Below are 23,660 nucleotides of genomic sequence, written 5' to 3' on the forward strand. Positions count from 1 at the left end.
GATCCTCTTTTCAATTATGCTTCCTATTGGATTTTGCTAACTACATAATACTAATAATTTTTTATGTTCATTTCTGACCACCTTGTTAGTCTTAATGGTTTTTCAGTTGATTTTTTAGATTTTCTCTTTTAAGTTTATTTATTTTGAGAGAAAGAGAGACAGCACAAACACAGGAGGGGCAGAGAGAAAGGAAGAGAAAATCCCAAGCGGGCACACTGTCAGTGCAGAGCCCAACTCCGGGCTTGAACTCGCAAACCATGAGATCATGACCTGAGCTGAAATCAAGAGTCGGACACTTAACTGACTGAGCTACCCAGGTGCCCTGTGATGAGTTATCTTATTTTTCCTCTTGTACTAGTCTTACTTACTTGTAATAAATGCTAGTTGGTCATGACATCACTGATACCATGATACTCCTTGGTCTTTTTAATTCTGTACCACTAAATTTGATTTTATGTAGACTGTATATCTGTATTCATAAGCAAAATAGGCCTGCACTTTTTTTCCTTTTTTTTTTCTCTTCTGTTTTTCCTTGGTGTGTAATACTTTATATACTTGGTTACTAACATTTACTCATAAAACCTTCTGAGCCTGGTGGCTTTACAGATGGCATTTTGACTGCCTTTTTAATTTTAATTATGATATTCAAGGGCTCTTAACATCCTAACCAGTTTTCTCTAATTGGGGCCATTACTAACTTCATCAAACCTCACGGGGGTTTTAGTGTTACCAAGAAATAATTGGCATACATCACTGTCTAAGATAGACAGCCTGATGGTCTGATTTACATAATACTGTGAAATGTTTACCACAGTGGGTTTAGCTAACATCCATTGTCTCATACAGACACAATAGAAAGGGGAAGAAAATTTTCCTTGTGATGACAACTGTTGGGATCTCTCCCCTTAACAATTTTCCTCTATATCATATGGCAGTGTTAGTTGTAGTTACCATGGTGTACCTTACATACCTAGTACTTACCTATAACTGGATATTTTATTTGTCCTTTTTTTTTTTTTTTTTTTTGCATGCCTAGCAGGGGAAAAGCAGAGGGGGAGAGGGAATCTTAAGCAGCTCCACCCCCAACACAGAGCCTGACGAGGGGTTCGATCTCAGTACTATGAGATCATGACCTGAGCCAAAATCAAGAATCGGACACTTAACCATCTGAGGCACCCAGGTGCCCCAAGGAAATCTGTATCTTTTGACCTTCTTCCTTCCAATTCTCCCTCCTCTTCTCCACCTCTGGTCACCACAAATCTGATCCCCTTTTCTGTTAATTTGATGTTTTTGTTTTGATTCCACATATAAGTGAGATCATACAGTGTTGTCTTTCTCTGACTTAATTTCATTTAGCATAATACCTTAAAGGACCATCCATATGTCACAAATGGTAGGATTTCCTCATTTTGTAATGGCTGACTAATAATCCATTTAATATATAAAACACATACTACACATTTTCATCCATCCATTCACAGGCACATAGGTTGTTTCTGTGTCGTGGCTATTGTAAATAATGCTGTTGGGGCACCTGGGTGGCTCATTTGGTTAAGTGTCCAACTCTTGATTTCAGCTCAGCTCATGATTTCATGAGATCCACCCCTGCATCAGGTTCACTGACTGTGCAGACTGCTTGGGATTCTCTCTCTTCTCTCTCTGCTCCTCCCCTGCTCTTGAGCACATGTGTACCTCCTCCGTCTCTCAAATAAATATTATTTTTAAAATGTTGCTATGAACATGGGGATGCAGATATCTCTTTGACATAGTGTTTTCATCTCCTGGGGATATATTCCCAGAAGTGGAAATGGCTAGATCATATGGTAATTTTTAAATTTTTTTAGGATCCTTCATAATGTTTACCATAATGGCTACACCTATTTATAGTCCCACCAACAGTGCACAAGGGTTTCCTTTTCTCTAAATCCATACTAGCATTTAATCGGCTGTTTGTGTTATGGGTAAGGCCTCTTCTGGTCAACAATGTAGTGGGTCTTAGGGGAGTCAAAAGTTACCCATAGATTTTGACTGTTTGGCAGTTTGGCACCCCTAACCTCTGTATTGTTCAAGGGTCAACATTTTTTTTTTTTTGCTGTTGAATTATAGGGGTTGTTTATAGATTTTGGATATTAACCCCTTACCAGGTACAGAGTTTGCCAGTATTTTGCCTTTTTTGTAGGCTGTCTTTTCATTTTATTGAGGATTTCTTTTGCCATTATATGATTTCCAAAACATCACATTAAAGAACTTCCTTTGTTTTCTTCTAGGAGTTTCATGGTTTTAGGTCTTATACTTAAATTTTAGTCTTTACTCCATTTTGAGTTAATTTTTTTATGTTTATTTTTGAGAGAGACAGAGAGCAATCGGGGGAGGAGCAGAGAGAGGGAGACACAGGATCTGAAGCAGGCTCCAGGCTCTAAGTTGTCAGCACAGAGCCCTACATGGGGCTCAAACTCATGAACCATGAGATCATGACCTGAGCCTAAGTCAGAAGCTTAACCAACTGAGCCACCCAGGTGCCCCTTGAGTTAAAATTTGAGTGGTGTAACATAGGAATCCAATTCCATTCTTTTACATGTTAATACCCAGTTATCCCAGCACCATTTGTTGGAAGAGGCTTGTCTTCTCCATTGAGTATTCTGGCTCCCTTGGCAAATTTAGTTACTGTTTATGCTTGGGTTTGTTTCTGGGCTCTAGATTCTGTTCTTCTGATCTATTTGTCTATTTTTATGCTAGTGCCTTATGTTTTTAAGACTATAGCTTGAGGGGCGCCTGGGTGGCGTAGTCAGTTAAGCGTCCGACTTTCGCTTAGGTCATGATCTCGCGGTTCGTGGGTTCGAGCCTCGCGTCGGGCTCTGTGCTGACTGCCAGCTCAGAGCCTGGAGCCTGTTTCAGTCTATGACTCCCTCTCTCTCTGACCCTCCCCTGCTCACGCTGTCTCTCTCTCTCTCTCTCCTAGAAATAAATAAAACATTAAAAAGCTTGAAATCAAAGTGTGATGCCTCCTGCTTTTTGTTCATCTTTCTCAGGATTTCTTTGGCTCTTCAAGAGTCTTTTGTGGTTCTATATAAATTTTAGGAGTGTTTTCTCTACCTCTGTAAAAAATGCCATTGAAATCTTGATAGGGATTATGCTAAGTCTGTAGATGGCTTTGGGTAGTATAGATACTTTAACAATACTAATTCTTCCAATCAGTGAACATTGAATATTTTTCCATTTATTTGTGTCTTCTATTTCTTTTATCAGTGAAAACAGAGTTTTCATGGTAGAGATCTTCACTTCCTTAGATTTATTCCTAAGTATTGGTTTTGATGCTGTTGTAAATGGGATCAATTTCTATTTCAGAAAATTCATTGTTACATTATCAATTTTCTTAATGGTAAAATGGGGATAACCAAAGCTAATTCCCAGTATTTTTGTAAGGATTAAATGACCTGTGATTGTTTACCATAATTTTTTTTAATGTTTGTGTTTGAGAGAGAGCAGGGGAGAGGCAGAGAGAGAGAGGGAGACACAGAATCTGAAGCAGGCTCCAGACTCTGAGCTGCCAGCACAGAGCCTGATGCAGGGCTCAAACTCAGGAATGGTGCAATCATGACCTGAGTTGAGGCCAGAAGCTTAACCAACTGAGCCACCCAGAGGCCCCTGTTTAACATAACTTTGCTTCACATAAGGTAAATGCTTGTTAGTAGTAACCACTAATAACACTATTATTCCTCAAGTGGATTGAATGTAGTTTACTTTAATCTTCCCCTGCTGTTGCACAGTGGGGCTGTAAACTCCATACTGGAGAAAGATGATATAAAGCTAAGCTAATGATGGCCTGGCCAACAGCAGTAGGCCTCAACGCTGTGTGACACGCCCCTTGGTGAGTCTAGAGTTCTCTCAGGACTTGAGCTGCTTCTTGCAGTGCTGTCTTTCTGCGGACCCTCCATGGGCCAGGATGCACCACCTCTGTTGTACAAGGAGTCCGTGGCAGGGGCTGTGTGCGCAGCTCGGACACTCCCACCCCACCTGGAGCTGGCTGTCCACCTTGGGAAAGTTGACTATGGTTATGAAAGATCTTTCCGTTAAATGGAAAGATGACCTTTTTTTAAAGTTATATGAAAATCAGGATTGTAATGTGTAAATAGCTATGGATTACATGATTGGCACCAAGAACATTCTTGAGGGGTTTTGTTTATTTGACAAATACTTAGAAGGTTTTTCTCAGTCCTTTTGAAAGAAGTGTAAAATGTCAGGCCGAGACAGATGTATCAAGTAGAAAATGGAGACATGTTGCATTCTCATTAACAAGCACAATATGGTTTTTTCCAGTCTTTATTACTTCACAATCCTTCATCTGATACTTAAAATGTATTTATGTTGAGTCATTTCTTTCTCTCTTGCTGGTGAACCAAAGATCATGAAATGATTCTGCAGAGGCAGTAGCATTACGTTCAGTTTCTTTTTTTGTATATATCAGATAAGAGGCTTGCAAATGGAAGTAAGTCCGCCTCACATCCTCTGTATGGTCATAGCCATGATGTTTGCCTTTTTGTCACTGATGCATCATTTATTAATTCATGAAACCTTTTCCAAAGAACCTAAGGGCTTTTTTATGAAAGGTGACTATAGTAAGAACAAAGTTTTTTAACAGGGTACTTTTTATAAATATTTCTTTGCCTCTTTTTAGTATTTAGAAAGTACTAGGTTTTTTTTTTTTTTTAAGTGTTGTGGGGAGGGGATGGGTGGGCTGACAGGTCAAATGGAAATGAATGCACATATTTGGAGTTAGAATTTTTTAATCTTCAATTAGGAAGAGAAAATAAAAGTTTTGAGGTTCACCTCAGTTTAACCCTCCAAGTTGCTCTTTCTGAACCATAACTTCTGGTTGGTAAAATGCTCACAGATCTGAGGCATCAAAGCACTTAGGCTCACTTTCTGCAAACCTGAAGAGTAACAGAAGAGAAAACAAAAAGACAGCAGTTCCAGAGTCGCATGTACATCCCCAGTCTATGGGACCCTGCACAACTGGCCTCCTGTCTTTAACTCCCTGCCATCCATTTAATCAGCAGGTCTTCCTGTAACTGGTAGGCTACAGCGGCTACAGTCCTTCCAGTAAGATTTGTGAAATTTTAACAGAATAAATATTTGAGAGAGTAACCTGTCATAGTGAAAATGGAGAAAGGTAAGGACTCCGGAGTACTGGGCGCATGCCGGGCTGTATTTGTTTGTAGCCAAGCAGGAGTGTTTAGTCCTATTTTTTTCTCTCTCTTCCTATATTCTCCTTTTATCATTGGAAGTAATCCGTTATTTCAAAACATTATATTACTTGTGTTATTTATATTATGTATTTCACATAATTTTAATATCTACTATTAAATGTACTTAGTGTTACCATTATACTATTTTTCCTTTTAAGTGTCTGTGGCTTCTTTTTTTAGAGCTATCATGAAATTTCACAGTATGAAAATGGAAGAAATCAACAAAATTATTCGTGACCTTTGGCGAAGTACCTATCGTGGACAAGGTAATTTACATGGTTTGTCATGGATGCTTTTTCCAAAGCCCCCGTCCCTGCCGTTTTGCACATATGATCTCTCATTGTGCCAATATTACCTCCTGGACCCCTTTGTGAACATCTCTTAGAGATAGTCTAAGAATTCTTATCTTGACAACATCTTGTAACAAGGGGAAAAAAATGCAAAGTTTTCTATTCCAGAAAGCCTGACAGGACTTACATATTTGGCTATGGTACATATTATATTTAACTGATGACCTAATAGATTCTGTTGAAGTGTAGATAGGGAGAAGCTGAAATGTGATAAGAAAAAAACCAGCAGGAGGAAACTCTTAATAGGGGAACTCAGCAAGACAGAGTAGAGACAAAGGTTGAGACATCGGGGTTGCTTCTGCCTCGTGAACCCTCTCAGCCACTTTTAATGGTAATATCGCATTGTTTCTTAGGCTTACTTGATACTTGCAAAGACAAAAGGCTAGAATATAGGTTGCTCTGAAATTATCATCTTTTTGTGTCAGATATTGAATACATAGAAATTCGGTCTGATGCCGATGAAAATGTATCAGCCTCTGATAAAAGGCGGAATTACAACTACCGAGTGGTGATGCTAAAGGGAGACACAGCCTTGGATATGCGCGGACGATGCAGTGCTGGACAAAAGGCAGGTATCTCAAGAGCCTAGGGAGCCATGTGTCCACAGAGAATTGACAGGGAGAAACTAGTGTCCATGCAGTGAAAGCACTCAGGGCTGCCGGGTAATAGACTCAGCTACCTGTTATCCTCTTCCAGTTCCAACCAGCATTTCCTGCAACCTTAGATAATCTTTCAGAAGAGGCTGAAATGTTGTCACATGATCAGCCTAAAGGAGAACGATTCGTTGCTTCATAATCTTCCTTATGAGAATAAAGTTACAAGACATACCTCTATTTTATGTGCTACCAAGAAAGAAAGAATGCAATTGTAATTGCAAGAGTGCATCCTGATTTCAGAGCAGTCAGAAGTGGGGGAGAGGCGTTCACCAAACCACATCCCAGGTTGAGCCACATGAGGCATTAAAATAAGTCTCACTGAAAAGTAACCCCACCACAGAACTGAGTCCCCATCCCCACCTAGCCTTGGGGCCTGCAGACCCTCTAAAAGAAGAGTTTTGCTAGGGGAGCCTGGCCAGCTCCATGGGAAAAGCATGACTTTAGATATCGGGGTTGTGAGTTTGAGCCCTACATTGGATGTAGAGATACTTCAAAAAAAAGTTAAGAGAAGGGTCTGCTAGACCAGAGGCCATGACATTCATAGCTGCCCTTGTGTCCCCTCTTCCCCTCTGCTTAGACTCAGCTGTTGGGCCAGGCCAGCCAGCCCTAGAGGAGGCTTGGAGAGGACAGCCTCTGTTGTTGGATAGGGAGCACAGACCACATCAGAGGAACCAAACTTTAGGAATCAGGAGAATTGGGCCCGCATTCTTGGGGAACAAGGCTGGGCCCTTGACTTTGCATAGGTTTATAACCAAGATGTCACACGGATTCTTGAGCTTACTCATTTCAGATTAGAAGCAGATTTTATTTGATAAAATTCTAGACCCCTGATTTTCTTAACAAAATTTTAAAATTCTAGAAATGGATGCTCCCATTATATATTTTCATAAATAGTTTTCTGTTTTTGCTTGAAGACAGTCCTGTATTTTGTTGTCAGCCCAGACAGCTGATACCAATTTAAGGCATATGCAGATTATTATCTTAATCATAGTCTGCAAAAATGACAACTTTGTGATCTATAACCAATATTCCTACTTTGGTGGTTTTCAGTGGTTATTATGAATAAGAAAATAGAGTTTGTAATATGTCCCTTTGTATTGAAAATACTTCGAAAATTTTCTGAGTAGATTTCCTATAGATAGTCTAAATTATAAAATGAGCAGTAAGTGCTTCCTTGGTGTTGGGGAGAAGACAAACACTTTGGTAGAGGTTGGCCAGGAACTTCATTTTGACTCTGAGTATGTATGGGTGGAGGTAGGGCCTGCATTAGGGTTCAAATACAGGAAGGAGTGTCTTCCTCAAAGGGCCAAGCTATGAACCTGGCTTCTGCAGTCTTCCAGCCAGCCCTGGGCATCAAAGAGAAGCTGTCAACTGCTCTGAAATCACACCTCACTCCTTGATGCTCCTTTATTCATAGAATCAGGGGGAAGGGGAATGGACAGCTCACGCAGAAGTAGTAGATACTTCCTAGAGTACTCTGTCATTCTTAATTCTATGTCCTGTGTGCCCTCAGAGGGCTTCAGCTGGGGCTGAGGGTTTGAGTGTTAGGTTTCTATTAACCGGGGAAGTGCCTCGGAGTTTCAGTGCCTTGGATGTCCTATAGTTTAGCTTACATAAAACCATACTTTTATACCCCTGATATGCTGACCTGGGAATATTGTCTTGGCACAATACCTGGCACCCCACTGGGACCAGAGAATGTACATATTTAAAGATAATTCAGAAAAAGTGGGTGAGACACAGAAAAAGTAGGCACATGACATCTTTCAAACAATCTCATTATCAGGAAAATAAAATAGGCCCTGATTTTTTAAGGTTGTTAAACAGTTACTAAAATTAGTTACAGATAAACAGTAATGCAAATGACAGCTGAGATAGAACATAGTTGATGGTTCACTTTCTGGAAGAGTTGAAGAGTCTCATCACCATTCCGGGCTCTCCCAAATAAAAGAGCAACAATTTACCTGAAGTCAGTGACCTGATGCCATTGCTCCCCTTCCCTTATAAAGACATCCCTTAGGCTGGGTCTGCATGCTTTTCTGTGGTGGATGAGGTAAAGGTCTGTGCAGTCCACCTCAGCTCTGATGCTTTCTTCCAGGTACTAGCCTCACTCATCATTCGCCTGGCCCTGGCTGAAACATTCTGCTTGAACTGTGGCATCCTTGCCTTGGATGAGCCAACAACAAATCTTGACCGAGAAAATATTGAATCTCTCGCACATGCTCTCGTTGAGTAAGTATCTCAAATTTGGGGGCAGGTTAAGATAGTAATGTATACGGTACATGTTTTAAAGTAACAAAGACTTCGTGGTGAAAACCCTGTCTGCATAGGTCTTTCTTTGGGAAGCTGGTTAGTGCCAGACCTTAGGCTTTGCCTTTGATAGTAAGTCTTCCGATGCTTAACAAGAACTAGGTGGTGAACAGCAGCCCCAGACACGCCCTACAGTCTCCCCAAGTGGGCTGAAGGGTTTCCTGGCTTGGTTTGCTCAGTCTGTAAACCCACCACAGGTGCCCACATGGCATGTAGAGGAGTTAGCATGCAATGCTAAAACATTTCTAGGTGGTAATAATGGATTTTGGCCCATCTCCCTGGCTTTGTAAGGAAGGACAGCTCCAATGCACAAAGTGTAACAGTGGTTATGCGCCAGAAAGCTTTTGCCACATTCATGTGTGGTGGGTACAGACTCCAGGGATGGGCAGCCCTTCCTGTGCTGGCAGAGGAAGCACACTTTTCCCAAACTAGAGAAGCTATTTTGGGTGGGTACTCTGGCTCAGGATTCTTTCTGACAAAGATACTAGCAGGAATGGGGCGCCTTTCTCAGCCCCCTCTCAGTATGTGCATGACCCACATATAAGGGCTAATACTTTTAAAAAGCTCTCAGTGTATCCAGCCACGGGTAAGGGGTAAACAAATGGTTAGTTAAAAAGTCTGATTTCGGTCTTCTAGCCAGTTACCTCAGCACATAATGAGCAAAAATGTTCCCAGTACACCCACTCAGGCCTTCTGTGTGTCATAGTAATGATGCATCTAGTGACTGGTGGTGGCAGAATTCTAAGTAGACCCAGCTCCTAAGAAGGTAGCTGGGCTTGCATATGTAATTTCCCTTGCCTGTGCTTTTTTTTTTTTTTCTTCCAGAGATAATTAGTAACAGGTCAGGGAAACCCCAGACAAAGGATTAAGTCAGACTCCTAAAGTTGAGCAGTTCAGATATTAAGGAAAATTTAGTAAAACATTTCTGCCTGTTTTAGTAAGAACAACTTTGTGTTCTGGAAAAAAACAGATCATGTATTCTCATCAGTCCCTGAGTCAGACCTAGACGAAGAGTCACTCTGTCACCTTCACTGTCTGTATAGGACAGAGGACTCCTACCTGGCTGGGCTGAAGGTCTGGGTCCACCTCTCCAGTTTCCAGCAGGGCCATCCTGTGTCTGACAAGGTTCTCAGTGTCTTTTTCATATAAAGGAAAGAATTATTTGTGCCCTTTAGTAATAAAATGTTCTAAATATATTGTTTCAGGATAATTAAGAGTCGCTCGCAGCAGCGTAACTTCCAGCTGCTGGTAATCACTCACGATGAAGATTTTGTGGAGCTCTTAGGGCGTTCTGAATATGTGGACAAATTCTACAGGATTAAGAAGAACATTGATCAGTGCTCAGAGATTGTGAAATGTAGTGTTAGCTCTCTGGGTTCTTATGTTCATTAAAAACAGTCAAGATTTTGGGGCGCCTGGGTGGCTCAGTCTGTTAAATGTCCAACTCCTGCTCAGGTCATGATCTCACTGTCGTGAGTTTGAGCCCCAAGTCAGGCTCTGTGCTGATAGGATTCAGTGTCTCCCTCGGACGCCCTCTGCCCTTCCCCCACTCATTCTCTCTCTCTCTCTCTCAAAAATAAAGTAGAAACATTTTAAAAAAAATTTTGATAGTCAAGATTTTGCCTTGGAAGCAAGTCCTCAGGCAGCTTTTTATTTCATCTACCTCCAGGCACCCTGTCAGGCCTGGGGGCTCAATAGCAGCACCACTGGACCCAGCCACCCTGTTCCCTTCCCAGCACTAATGAATGATTCCTGGTAATACCTGAAGCTGTGTTACTTACCTTTCACTTTTCAAAGCACTTTTGAGAAGTTGGTTCTCACTGCCTTGATAATGAATGATTTGGGCATTACAAAAAAAAAAAAGCATTGGGGCACCTGGGTGGCTTAGTTGGTTAAAGTGTCCGACTTCAGCTCAGGTCATCATCTCATGGTTCGTGAATTCACACCCTGCATCAGGAACTGCTGTCAGCACAGAGCTTGCTTCAACTCCTCTGTCCCTCTCCTCACTGCCACTCCCCTGCTCTTCTCTCTCTCTAAAATAAACGTTAAAAAAAAAAGGGGTTAAGTGTTACTTCTCAATTTCTTGGATATGGTTTTTAAAAACTTAAGATATTAATAATTAAGATATCATGAGGTTTTAATATTCGGCTCAGCTCCATTTTATAAATCCAGGCAGTAACCTCCCTCACTGGGACTCAGTTTATCAAAGTAAAATTAGAAGTAGTCATATGGGACATCAGGGTTTGAAAGGAACCTAAAGTATCATGTAATTGTAACTCCCCACCTTCCCTCCCCCACACCCCTGCCAGGTAGTCATCCAAACCTAGGGCTCTCTCTAGACAGAGGAAGTTCTCCACTGTGCACATCCACCCTTGGAAAGCTCTGATCAAGAGCAGGACTCCCTTTGAGGCATGATCTGCCATCATGAAGAAGTCTGGGGCTTTCCGTATATCCAGTGTCCATCTCTGCCTCACCATCAATCCTGATGGTTCCCCAAGTATGCGTTCCAGTGTGGAAGGCAGCAAAGCTCACTCATGGAGTCATCGTCTCCTCCCAGGGGGTCCAACCAGACCTGGAAGAGCAGGCCTCATTCTCATTCCAGATGTCATTTCCAGTGAAGGTCCAATCACACCTTTTCCCTTGGGAAAAGAAAGCTTTTTTTTTTTTTTCCCCAAGCAGTACACAGAATGCTACCAAGCCACACACTTATGAATTAGACTTTGTGGAGTTTGCTCTTTCAGAGTCTTGTCAGTCATGCAGCAGAATCAGTTTTGTGCCATCTGCACATCTGATGAGTATATGGTACAGATAGCCCTTCTCAGCCATAGTGTAGGGACAATTTAGCCCTAAAGTCTTAAGGCCAATAGGCCGAATGAAGCCCTCCAAAGATACCACAGTCCTAATCCCTAGAACCTGTGAATGTTACCTCATTTGGCTAAGGGGACTTGACAGATGTGATTAAAGGGAAGGATCTTGAGGAGGGAGGATTATCCGGGTGGACCATAAGTATAGTTACAAATATCCTAAATAAGAAAGCAGAGAAGGCGCATGTGGACAGATGCAGAGTCCTGTGCTGTGAAAGTAGAGGAAGGCGAGCCAAGCAATTCAAGCTGCCGGGAGAGGCTGATAAAAGCAAAGGAATGCTTTCCCTTCAGAGCCCCCAAAAGGAATCAGCTGACAACTTGATTTAACAAGCCCTGATTTGGGGTTTCTGACCTCCAGAACTATAGAGTAGATTTGTTTTAAGCTGCTTAGTATAGGCTCATTCACTACAGCAACACTACAGTATCCATTGTCAGTCATTTCTGTGTACCTCAAGTGATCTTACAGTTGACCCTTGAACAACATGGGTTTGAAATGCATGGGTCCACATATATGTGGGGGTTTTTGCCGCCAACAGAGTACTGTAAATGTATTTCCTTTTTCTTAGGATTTTTTAGTGTTTTCCTTCCACGAGCTTACTTTATGAATACTGTATACAGTACATAAACAGAATATGTGTTTATCAACTATTTATCTCATCAGTAAGGCGTCCAGTCAGCATTACAGCATCAGTAGCTAAGTTTTGGGGTAGTCAGAAGTTACAGGTTTTTGATCGTGCTGAGGGGCTGGTTCCCCTAATTCCTGCATTCATTGTTCAAGAGTCAACTGTAGTCACATATTATATTTTGGGAGAACTGAAAAAAGAGTTACTGAAGTCATTTTGTGTTCTGTTATGTACAAGAATCCTCACCCAACCCCTGGACCAAAGTCCCGAGTAGCACAGCCACCACTCCAGCCATCTGCTTCCTGTCCACTGACTGACACATTTCAGTAATCCTAATTCACTTTGAAAAACTAAAATTACCCGTTTACCACACTAACATGAACGCCACCAAGGTACCATGGGAAACAATTGACCAGTCTCAGAGCAAAGATCCAGGAAATTGTGAATATATAAAAGCACTTCAATTCCAGCCATATGTTAAACATACACAATAATCGAGATGTTTTTATCCCGAGAATGCAAGAATATTACAAAGAGAGAGAACATCTGTTCATAAATCACCACCATGATAAAGCCAGAGGGTAAAAATTCTGATAGACACCAAGCATGGACCTTTTTTTTTTTTTTGTAATTCAACATCTCTTAGCTTTAGCAAAACCCTTAAAACTACCGTCGTCTTAATGCTATTTGTGTCAGTAAAATTAAAGTCCTCTTAATAGCAAAAGATGAAGCATTTCCCACTAAACAAAAGTGTTATCTTCTATCAAAATGTTTCTGAAAGCTCTAGCCACTGCAACATGGAATGACAAAGACAATACAAGATAAATATGGGCAAGGAAACACAGTTACTTATGAATTAAAAGATTTCCCATTTCCGCTTCCCATTCCTTGGCAGCCCTTCTGACAGTGGCCACTTTCCCCTTCCCCTTGTATCTGTGGAGGTGCCCTTCCTACTTCTCATTGCTGCCCCTTGACCATTCTCCATTAAACAGCCCCCTCCTTCACACATGGGATGAGTAGACACCCCAGTGCAGAGATGAGGGGTAGGAGCCAGTGTCCCAAGCACCACCACTCACTAGTTCTGGGACTTTGGGCAAGTAATTTATTCTTTTACCTCTGATTCGCACCTCTACTGGGAGGCTGTTAAGAGCATTACATGCCTAGAACCACTTACTGCTTAGAACTGCCTGGCACACAAGTAATTACGGTAAAATTGGATTGCGACGAACCTGTTCTGTGAGTGTTCCCCAAGAGAAGCAAACATTTCTCATAAATTCTAACATGATAAACAAGCGAGGTCTTGCAATACGAGTAGCATGTGATGCCAAACATCACATGATCACACTGAGCCAAGAGTTCTCTCTTGCTCGCTCTCACTCTGAGCCACTGTGGGTGATGGTCTCCCATCCTCAGATACTTGGTCTCAGGCTGTGATATTTGGCAGAAATCAGTGATTTTTCAGAACGTTGGAAGGTACCCACAACTGGCACTAGTATATTTTTTGTCATTTCAAAGCACGTATGGACAGTCCTTTGCTTTTGCATACAAGAGTGAGCTTAGGAATGGTTTACTTCGTTCTAAGTCAGGCTGCCTGCAGATACAGACCCTTTGCTGCCTTATTGCCAGCTACATGAAATACAGTGTATGCCAAGTTTATTAATACCATACTGTAGTCAACAGCTATGCGAGCATATACAATGGCCCCCATGCAGAAAAAGGTTGAAAAGAAAGGTAATAAGGAGATGTTTACAGTGGAAGTTAAGAAGGAAATCATCAAGAAATACAAACGAGGTATTGGAGTGGCGGAAATTGCAAGATTTTATAAAAGTCTACATCTGCGCCTCGTCTGCAGAGGAGGAGAGAGGAATCCCTCACTTCAGATGAGATTAGGGAGATGTGTACAATGTGGGAAACAGTGCAACATTCTGTAGAAAAACACCGCCCAGATAAGGCTGTAGCAGTGCAAGCGATGAATCTCTTTCACAGCAATGCAAAGTCACATGTCCGTGAAATCCTCCAAAGGAGGCAAAAATCAACTGTCATTGGATACGCTCCCTGTTAAAGTTGCACGAAAAGAGAAAGATTCTACTGAGCCAATAGATAGCAGTGATTCCGTTAATGATAGTCAAAGTGATTCTACACGATAACTCTCCCCCCCGCCCCCATCTCCTACTGGCTTGCCGTGAGCACCTTCCACAAAGCTGCCTTTCACAGTTTAAAAACAAAAACAAAATGTAGGAAACAAAAGACTGTTGCCAAGATACAGATAACAGCAGCACAAAGAAGGGGGCTGGAGCACATGGCAAGTTCATACGACAGAGGCAGGGCACTGACAGCTCTCTCCACAACCCTCTAGATGCTGACTTCTCAAAAGTGTGTCCACTCCAGATCTTGTCTCAACTCCTGACTCAGAATCAGCTGCCTACTGGGCATCTAGCTGCCCTTGAATATCTAACAGACATCTGAACTTTTAAAATGACCAAAGGCAGTCTTTCCCCAGAACCTCCGCCTCCCCATAGGCTTTCAGCTAAGGGCAGCTCCAGTCCTTCCGTTGCTCGGGCAAAAAATCTTGGCGTCATCTTTCATATTTTATCTCACATCCCACATCTAACCCATCGGTTTAGTACTCTGGGCTCAACTTTCAAAATGTAGCCAGAATCCAACCATGGCTTACCTTCCAAACCACCACCGCTCTGGCCCCAGCCCCCTTCATCTCTAACCTGAATCATCTGAGGAGCTCCCTAACTGCTTTCACTGGTCCGCCCGCCCCCCACCCCCGGCACTTTGTTCTCAACACACAGTCAGTCATCTTTGAAAGAGTAAATGGACTCAGCAACTCTGATGCCACTTCACATACACAAATCAGACAAATACACACATATATTGTAGATGGTAAGAGCTGAGTTTCTGACTGTTGGAGAAATAGGTTCGTGTATCCTCAGGAAAGGGGAAAGGCTAGAAGAAGAACCCTGAAGTATCGAGCTGAATCCGAAGTATCGGTGTAAATTTACAGTTTTAGTATATGGAGCGCTTCTCCTTCCTTTAGCGGGGTAAGGGAGGGGAGCAAGGGGTGGAGGAGCAGGTGGGTAAGAAGGGAACAGTTAGGACTGTGCGGCTCTGCTCCTCCCTAAGGGTCATGAGAACCTCGGACAAAGCTGTTACACTTTTTCAGCACTTCGGAAGGTAACTAATGGCTGCAATAAGCCGAGGAGTGTTTAATCAAGGAGAACAAGCTCAGTGAGAAAAGCCGGTGGCNCCCCACGAGTAGAAAAACACCGGCAGTGACTGGAAGGGCCAGAACGGACTGCAGTCTCCAACCCCTTTTGCCCCAGAGGCCCGCTGAGCAGTGTCCCCGAAAACCTCCCTGATCTTTACTGGAAGGGACTCCAGCTGCCCTGCAAACAGCCCCAAGTGCGTGCGGCGGGCCATCCCGGGCAGCGGTAGCGGGCAGGCCGCGCACCGGCCTGGGGGAGCGGGACTAAGGGGGGCCAGCCGCAGGGGGACCCCGACACCTAAAGACGAAATTTGAGAAATTTGAGGAGATGTCTGTGGGGCCGTGGACAAGCTGCCACACATTCCTGGGAGTCCACAAGTTCATGTGAGAGTCACGGCCTTGGGGGTGCTCGGGAAGGCCCCTGGGAAGACCCGAAGCTCTGACCTTGAAACTCCACCCAGACACCCCGTTGAGGCGGCGGCCTAGCTGCCAAGCGCGGGCTGGAGCCCCGACGACACGACAAATTCTCCCCGTCACACAGACGGGCACAGCCTTTCGACAAAGGGCTGGAAACGTTTTAGTTCAAGGCAGTAAATGAAATCACTGTCCAATCATTTACTTACCACCAAGCTGAGAAGTCGGTGACCACACATGACAGAGAATCCGGCTTTACAGAGTTAGCGCAGGGAAGGAGGCTGCAGGTTCAAGATGGCGATGTAGGAAGACCGTGAACTCCCCTCCGCAGACTCCCCGAATTCACACCTATTTGTAGACGGTTCCTCTTGAGAAACAACTGCGGGCTGAATGAACAGCTTCGGCACAACAGAAGCGGAACCTCACCCCTGACCCTACGGAGCGCGGGGGGGTTGGGGGGAGAGTCGGGAGAGAGCATGCGCAGATTCAGCTGCTCTGAGCTACAGAAAAACGCCCTTGATTTAAAACAGCAATTAGATGGGGCACCTGGGTGGCTCAGCCGGTTAAGAAGCCGATGCTTGGGGCACCTGGGTGGCTCAGTCGGTTAAGCGTCCGACTTCGGCTCAGGTCATGATCCCACGGTTTGTGGGTTCGAGCCCCACATCGGGCTCTGTGTTGACAGCTCAGAGCCTGGAGCCTGCTTCGGATTCTGTGTGTCCATCTCTCTCTCTGACCCTCCCCTGCTCACGCTGTCTCTCTCTCTCTCTCAGAAATAAATTAAAAAAAAAAAAAAAGAAGCCGATGCTTGACTTCAGCTCAGATCATGAATCCACAGTTGTGAGACGGAGCCCTGCATCAGGCTCTGCGCTGAGAGTAGAACCTACTTGGGATTCTCTATCCTCTCTCTCTCTCTGCCTCTCCCCACCTCTCCCCTGCTTGTGTTCGCCCTCTCTCAAAACAAGCATTAATTAATTAAAAGATTAATTGATTAATTAATTAAAAGAGCAACTAGAATGTAAAATATCAAGTCCGGGAACTTCGCCAAAGGGCAGGGGAGCTGCTAGAACCCTCTCTGGCTCGGAGGGCCCGGCTGGCACCTCGATGACGTGGATGGCAGCAGGATCTGGGCACCATACCCGGCCTGCTTTCTCAGTGAGCCCTAGGCCTTTATCCCACACCAGCCCGAAGTACCCCCGCAGGGGGCCCCAGCACGGCGCACGGCAGGACACCGCTGCCCAGCGCTCGCTACACTCGCGGCCATCTTGCCAAGGTGACAGGGCTGCAGGGTTCCTGGGAGCACTCCGAGCCCACGCCGCTTCGGCTACAGACCACCTGCTCCGGCACCTGCTGTGTGGAGGACCACCCGGCCCACACCCACCTCCATTCCAGCCACCCCGCCGGGATGCCCCCTGCCCGGAGCACCCCAAGACCCCCTGGCTTGCACCCACGTCAGCTGCAGCTGTGCTGTCAGGGTACCTCTGTGTGGATAGCCTCGGGGCCACCCTGGCCCACGCCTGCTTCAACCTCAGCTGTCCCCCCAGGACAGACACTGGAGATGACCGTACACAGGACCGTTCTTTCAAGTACAGGACAAGTAGCTATTCCACCTGCCTGACAGAAACAAACGCAGGAAGTCAAACGAAATATCAAAAAGATATTTGCACCCCACTGTTCACTGCAGCATTATTTGCAGTAGCCAAAACATGAAGCAACCTATACATCCACTGATAGATGCATGAATTTTACAAATGTCACACACACACAAATATTATTATATTATTCAGCCATAAATAAGCAGGAAGTCTTGCCATTTACAACACCATGAATAGAATTTGAGGGCATTATGCTAAGTGAAATAAGTCAGAGAAGGACAAAGACTGTATGATGTCACTTATGGTGGAATCTAAAAATAAAAACAAAAACAAGACTGAGCTCAGTGATGGTTTCCAGAGGTGGGGGTTGGAGGAGTGGTAAAATGGGTGAAGGGGATCAAAAGATGGAAACTTCATTATAAAATAAATAAAGGGCACGTGGGTGGCTCAGTTGGTTAAGCATCAGACTTTGGCTCAGGTCATGATCTCACGGCTTCTCAGTTCAAGCCCAGCATCGGGCTCTGTGCTGACAGCCTGGAGCCTGCTTCAGATTCTATGTCTCTGTCTCTCTCTGCCCCTCCCCTGCTTGTGCTCTGTTTCTCTCTCTCTCAAAAATTAATAAACATTAAAAAAAATTTTTTTTAATTAAGTCATGGGGATGTAAGGTACAGAATGGAACTATAGTTAGTATACTGTCATGCATATCTGAAAGATGTTAAGAGAATAGATTTTAGAAGGTCTCATCATAAGAAAAAAAGATTTTGTAATGATGTATGGTGATGGATGTTAACTAGACTAAGTGTGCTGATCATTTTGCAATATAGACAAATACTGAATCATTAGGTCATACACCTGAAACTAAATATAATGTTACATGTCAGTCATATCTCAATTTTTAAAAAACAAAAAGAGGGCCCCCTCAGTGGCTCAACTGGTTAAGTGTCTGCCTCTTGGTTTTGGCTCAAGTCATGATCTGACAGGTCATGGGTTCAAGCCCTACATCAGGCTCCATGCTGACAGTGTAGAGCCCCCTTGGGATTCTCTCTTTTCTCTCTCAGACCCTTCCCCCTCACACATGCTCTCTCTCTGAAAATAAATTTTAAAACTTAAAAAAATAGGGGTGCTTGGGTGGCTCACTCATTAAGCATCTGACTTTAACTCAGGTTATGATCTCACAGTTCCTAAGTTCAAGTACCACATCAGGTGAGCTTGAGCCCTGCTTCAGGTGAATGCCACTTCTCTCTCTCTTTCACTTTCTCTCCCTTTCTCTCTCTCTGGCTCTAGTGGGATTCTCTCTTCCTCTCTCTCTCTCTGCCCCTTGCTCACTTGTGCCTCCCTCAAAAATTAAAAAAAAATAAAAAATAAAAGCTTCTAAGAGATTTACACTTAGGTATATCACAAAGTGTCAAAAAAAAAAAAAAAGAAAAGAAAAAAGAATCTTGGAAGTGTCAAGAGAAAGTAGCCAAACAGTCTCCATAAAATGAAGAACTGATTTCTCCTCAGAAAAAACAGAGGTCAGAAGTCAGTGGGTATGACAAACTAAAAGGCTGAATGAAAAAGACTGTGCAACCAAGAATTCTATACCCAGTACAACTATACAGAGAGATGTAGATGTGGAAACGCAGATCTGTCCCCACCTACTAGAATGTATCTCTAAGGTAAAGACTGTGTGTCTGGCACACAGTGAGCACGCAATAAACTTTTACTTAATGAGTGAATGAACTTGTAAGTGCTGTGTGAAGTATTTGTAACTATTCATTTAAAATATGTCTTCAACGGGCACTAGCGTGGCTCAATCAGTTGAGTGTCTGGCTCTTGATTTTGGCTCAGGTCATGATCCCAGGGTTGTGGGATTGGACCCCATGCTGGGCTCACACTGAGCATGGAGACTACTTAAGATTCTCTCTCTCTCTCTCTCTCTCTCTCTCCCTCTGTCACTCTTTGGCTCTCTACCCCAGTCATGCTCTCTATCTCTCTAAAAAAAAATAAAATAAAAATTTAAAAAATAAAATACATCTTCCATACTAGGCTGAATACTTACAAAGCAAAGATTTCACTTTCAGTTCAGGAATAAAGTACTTATCATACACAGATACACCTGCAAGAATGAGAGATACCAAGATGTTACAGTGATTATTCTCTCTGGATGCTGGCTTGTGGGGGATTGTTCTTTCTTTGCACATCTGCACTTCACACAATAACATTTTTGTGCAATTTTGTAAAGTGGAAATTTTGTACAGTGGAAAATGCTCTTTATATATTTTAAGTGCAATAAGGCAATAAAAGTTATAGAATGTATTTTCCTGTTTTTGTAACAAAATATAAATGTGCTTTTAAAAGGACTGTAGTTACTAAGGTGTTGTCAGTGCCAAAGGTGCAAAGATTCACGTTTGCTTCTCACTGTTTGTCCCTTCAACAAATTCTCTACATTCAAACAATATATTCCAAGTAAATGCAATGGAATTGGGACATTATCTCCCACCTGATGATTTGGCAAAATGACAGGAACCGAATCTTTAAAAGGTTTAAACATACCAAAATGTGAGAAAAAGGAGCAATAGCATTTTGAAAGGTGGACAGCAGCCTGACAGCAGGCACACCGTGTGGCTAACCCAATCTGAAACCAGCCACGGAGAAGCTGGGACCTGAAATGGTGGAGAGATTCCCCACAATGCTCCAGAAGTGGTAGAGGACCAAGCACTTACAGATGAGGAGTGGTGAAAACAGGATGAAACTTGGTTTAAAAAGCAATGAGAGGGCGCCCGGGTGGTCCCATCCTCTGTCCCCCTCTCTCTCCCCCACCCCCCACTCCTTGCACTCTCCCAAAGATTTTTTTTTTTTTTAAAGCAGTTAGATCCATTTCCATTCCTCAAAGTTAAAGGACTCCACTCCAGTAGCAACAGAACTGTTGTTTCTCTGAAGAGGCCATCTGGAGCAAGAAACACTGGGCATGGTTGAAGGTGGCCTCATTGTGCTGAAATCAGGGCGCTAAGTCAACAGTGAACAGATGCTGAGATGCCCTCGCTCCGCCTTCTGCCTGCCCCTCGCTGCCCAAATGCCGTTGGCCAGGCTAGAGACGGGGAGAGTCTCTGCTGGGGAAGCTGCCCTGGCAGCCGAAACATGACCAAAGAAGCTGGTGTGGGAGGCTCCCCCTCCACCACACTGTGAAACACAAGCCAACGGCCCTGCAGGGAACCACCCCCTTCACACACACTCACACACACACACACACATGCACATGCACACACACACACACGCACATGCACACACACACATTCTCTCTCTCAAAGTTTCCAATCTGCTATTACTCCCTCACTCCTCAGCATGAGCAGGGAATCTAGGATCACCTGACATCCAGGGAAAGCCTATGACATGAAAGAAAAAGATCAAATTAAATTAAAAAGAAAAAATGTGAAGGAAATAAAGACTATGTGTGTAGAGGGAAACTTAAAAGTTCTCAGATTGCTAAGGTATCCTATCAATGAAGCAAAAAATGGTGCTATTAGACACGCAATCATATTCAGAGAAGAATACAATACCCTTGGCACAGAATATAATCTTACAGAAATATCCCAGAGAGGACAAAATTTTGTAATGGAAAATAATGGAAAAAAAATAAAAGTGCTGCTCCAGGAGGCATCTAATCAAAATATGGTAGTTCCAGTAAGAGAGAAGAGAGAAAAGCATCATAAAAACAATTTTAAAAAATGTTCCAAGATCTCTAAGTGTGAATATAGAAATATCATTTTATAAAGATATGTGACAGAGGCGGCTGGGTGGCTCAGTCGGTTGAGCTCTTAACGTTTGATTTCAGCTCAGGTTATTATCTCAAGGTCACGGGATCAAGCCCCACATCAGGCTCTGCACTGAGCATGGAGTCTGCTTGGGATTCTTTCTCTCCTTCCCTCTGCCCCTCTCTCTCACTCACATACTCTCAATCTCTAAAATAAACAAATAAATAAGTAAATAAATAAAGATACGTGGAAAAAAAGCAACTTGCAAAAGGTATATAGTATGCTGCACCATATGCAGGAATGAGAAAAAAAAAAGCTTATAGTCACACCTTCTTATGTTTACATAAACTAGGAAAGGATACACCAAAAACCTAATAAGAGTGCTTATTGGTGAGTGGGTTTGCTAAGCGAAATTAGTCAGTCAAAGAGAGACAAATATCATATGACTTCACTCATGTGAGGACCTTAAGATACAAAACAGATGAACATGAGGGAAGGGAAGCAAAAAGAATATAAAAACAGGGAGGGGACAAAAACATAAGAGACTCTCAAATATGGAGAACAAACAAACAGAGGGTTACTGGAGGGGTTGTGGGAGGGGGGATGGGCTAAACGGGGGAGGGGCATTANGGGGAGAAAAATGAATAGTATAAAGCGCTCAGTTAAAACCACAAAAGGCGGGGGCAGCTGGGTGGCTCAGTCGTTTGAGCATCAAACTTTGGCTCAGGTCGTGATCTCACAGTTTGTGACTTCTAGCCCCACATCAGGCTCTTTACTGTACCTCTCCCACTCATGCTCTCTCTCTCTCTCTCTCTCTCAAAAATAAAAAATAAACAAAAACCCCACAAAAGGCAGAGAAAGAGTGGTGGACAAAAATAAGAACAAGGATGACAAATAGAGTCAATAACAATTAAGGTGGATATTAATATAACTACATTAATAATCACTTTGAACACCAATGGCCTTGGGGCGCCTGGGTGGCTCAGTTAGTTGGCCATCCGACTTCGACTCAGGTCATGATTTCACAGTTTGTGGGTTCGAGCCCCGCGTCAGGCTCTGTGCTGACAGCTAGCTCAGAGCCTGGAGCCTGCTTCGGATTCTGTGTCTCCCTCTCTCTCTGACCCTCCCCTGCTCACGCTGTCTCTCTCTCTCTCTCTCAGAAATAAATAAAACATTTTAAAAAAATGAACACCAATGGCCTAAATGCACCAATTATTTATAGATTGTCAGAGTAGGTCAACAAACAAGACCCAATTATAAACCTATTTTAAATATAAAGACAAATCTAGAATAAATGTTAGTAGATAGAGGAAAATGTACCATGATAACACTGATTTTTAAAAAAGCAAGAGTAGCTATATTAATACTAATAATTTAATAATTCACACAAAGCAGACTTCAGAGCAAAGGAAGTTATCAGGGATTTAAAAAAAGAGCATTACATAATAATAAGGGAGTCAATTCTCGAAGAAGGTATAACAATCCTTAATATGCATGCTTCTAACAACACAGTTTCAAAAGGCATGAGGCAAAAGCTGTTAGAACTAGAGTATTGGATGAATCCAGTATTATAGCTGACAACTTCAACACCTCTTGAGCAGAAATGGGTAAGTCCGGTAAGCAGAAGATGAGTTAAGGACAGAGTTAAATCCAAGAGCACCATCAATCAACTGGACCTAATGGACATCCATAGACAATTTCATCCAGCAACAGGATACACATTCTCTTCAAGCTCACACAAAAAGTTCATCAAGACAGAGCACCATTTTGAGCCAAAACATACCTTAACAAATTTATAAGAATAAAGATCTTCCTCAACTTAGGATGGGGTTACAGCCTGGTAAACTCATTATAAGTTGAAACTATTATAAGTGCAAAATGCATTTAATACACCTAACTAACTGAACATGATAGTTTAGCCTAGCCTGCCTCAGAACACTTACATTAGCCCACATGTGAGCAAAATCATCTAACACAAAGCCTATTTTGTAGTACACTGTTGAATGTATCATGTAATTTATTGCATACTATCCTGAATATACAAAAACAGAATGGTGGTATGAGTATGGGTAAGTTTTAAGTGCATCTGTCGATCACCCTTGTGACCGTGGGGTTGACTGGGAGCTGCAGCTCACCTCCCCTGCTCAGCATTGCAAAACAGCAGGATGCCACACAGCGATAATCTGGGAAAAGGTCAAAATTGAAAATGTCAAGTGTGGTTTTTACTGAATGTGTATCATTTCCATACCACCGAAAAGTCAAAAAAAAATCAGAAGTCAAACCACTGTTAAGCTGGGCATCATCTGTAGAAATCGTACAGTGCCTAACTCTTGTGGAATTAAATCAGAAATCAATAAAAAAAGATAGAAAAATCTCAAAATATGTGGAGATTAAACAAAAAATTTCTAAATAATACATGGATCAAAGAAGTAATCTCAAGGGAAATTAAATACTATGTTGAACTAAAGGAAAATGAAAACACAAGTTGCCAAAATTTGTAGGATGTGATGAAAGTAGTGCTTACAGGGACATTTACAGTACTGAACACATATATTAGAAGAGAGATAAAAAAAAATCAAACATCTAAGCTTCTGCCTTGGGAAATAGAAAAAGAAGAGCAAATTAAATCCAAAGAAAGCTGAAGAAAAGAAATAATG

At 42.8% G+C, this 23,660-nt stretch overlaps 1 protein-coding gene across 1 annotated transcript in view; it reads left to right on the plus strand.

Moving 5' to 3' along the window:
- The window catches only part of RAD50 (RAD50 double strand break repair protein), an 84,306-nt gene extending 73,684 nt beyond the window's left edge, over nucleotides 1–10,622 (plus strand). Inside the window, exons 22-25 of the mRNA XM_077768603.1 lie at nucleotides 5,427–5,512; nucleotides 6,022–6,164; nucleotides 8,351–8,484; nucleotides 9,768–10,622. Of these exons, the coding sequence (XP_077624729.1) occupies nucleotides 5,427–5,512; nucleotides 6,022–6,164; nucleotides 8,351–8,484; nucleotides 9,768–9,954 (550 nt within the window). The 3' untranslated portion in view covers nucleotides 9,955–10,622. The remainder of the gene's footprint in view (nucleotides 1–5,426; nucleotides 5,513–6,021; nucleotides 6,165–8,350; nucleotides 8,485–9,767) is intronic.
- Nucleotides 10,623–23,660: the final 13,038 nt, after the last annotated feature.

Source organism: Crocuta crocuta, unplaced genomic scaffold, assembly GCF_008692635.1.
Source record: "Crocuta crocuta isolate KB4526 unplaced genomic scaffold, BGI_CrCroc_1.0 scaffold64, whole genome shotgun sequence".
NCBI lineage: Eukaryota > Metazoa > Chordata > Mammalia > Carnivora > Hyaenidae > Crocuta > Crocuta crocuta.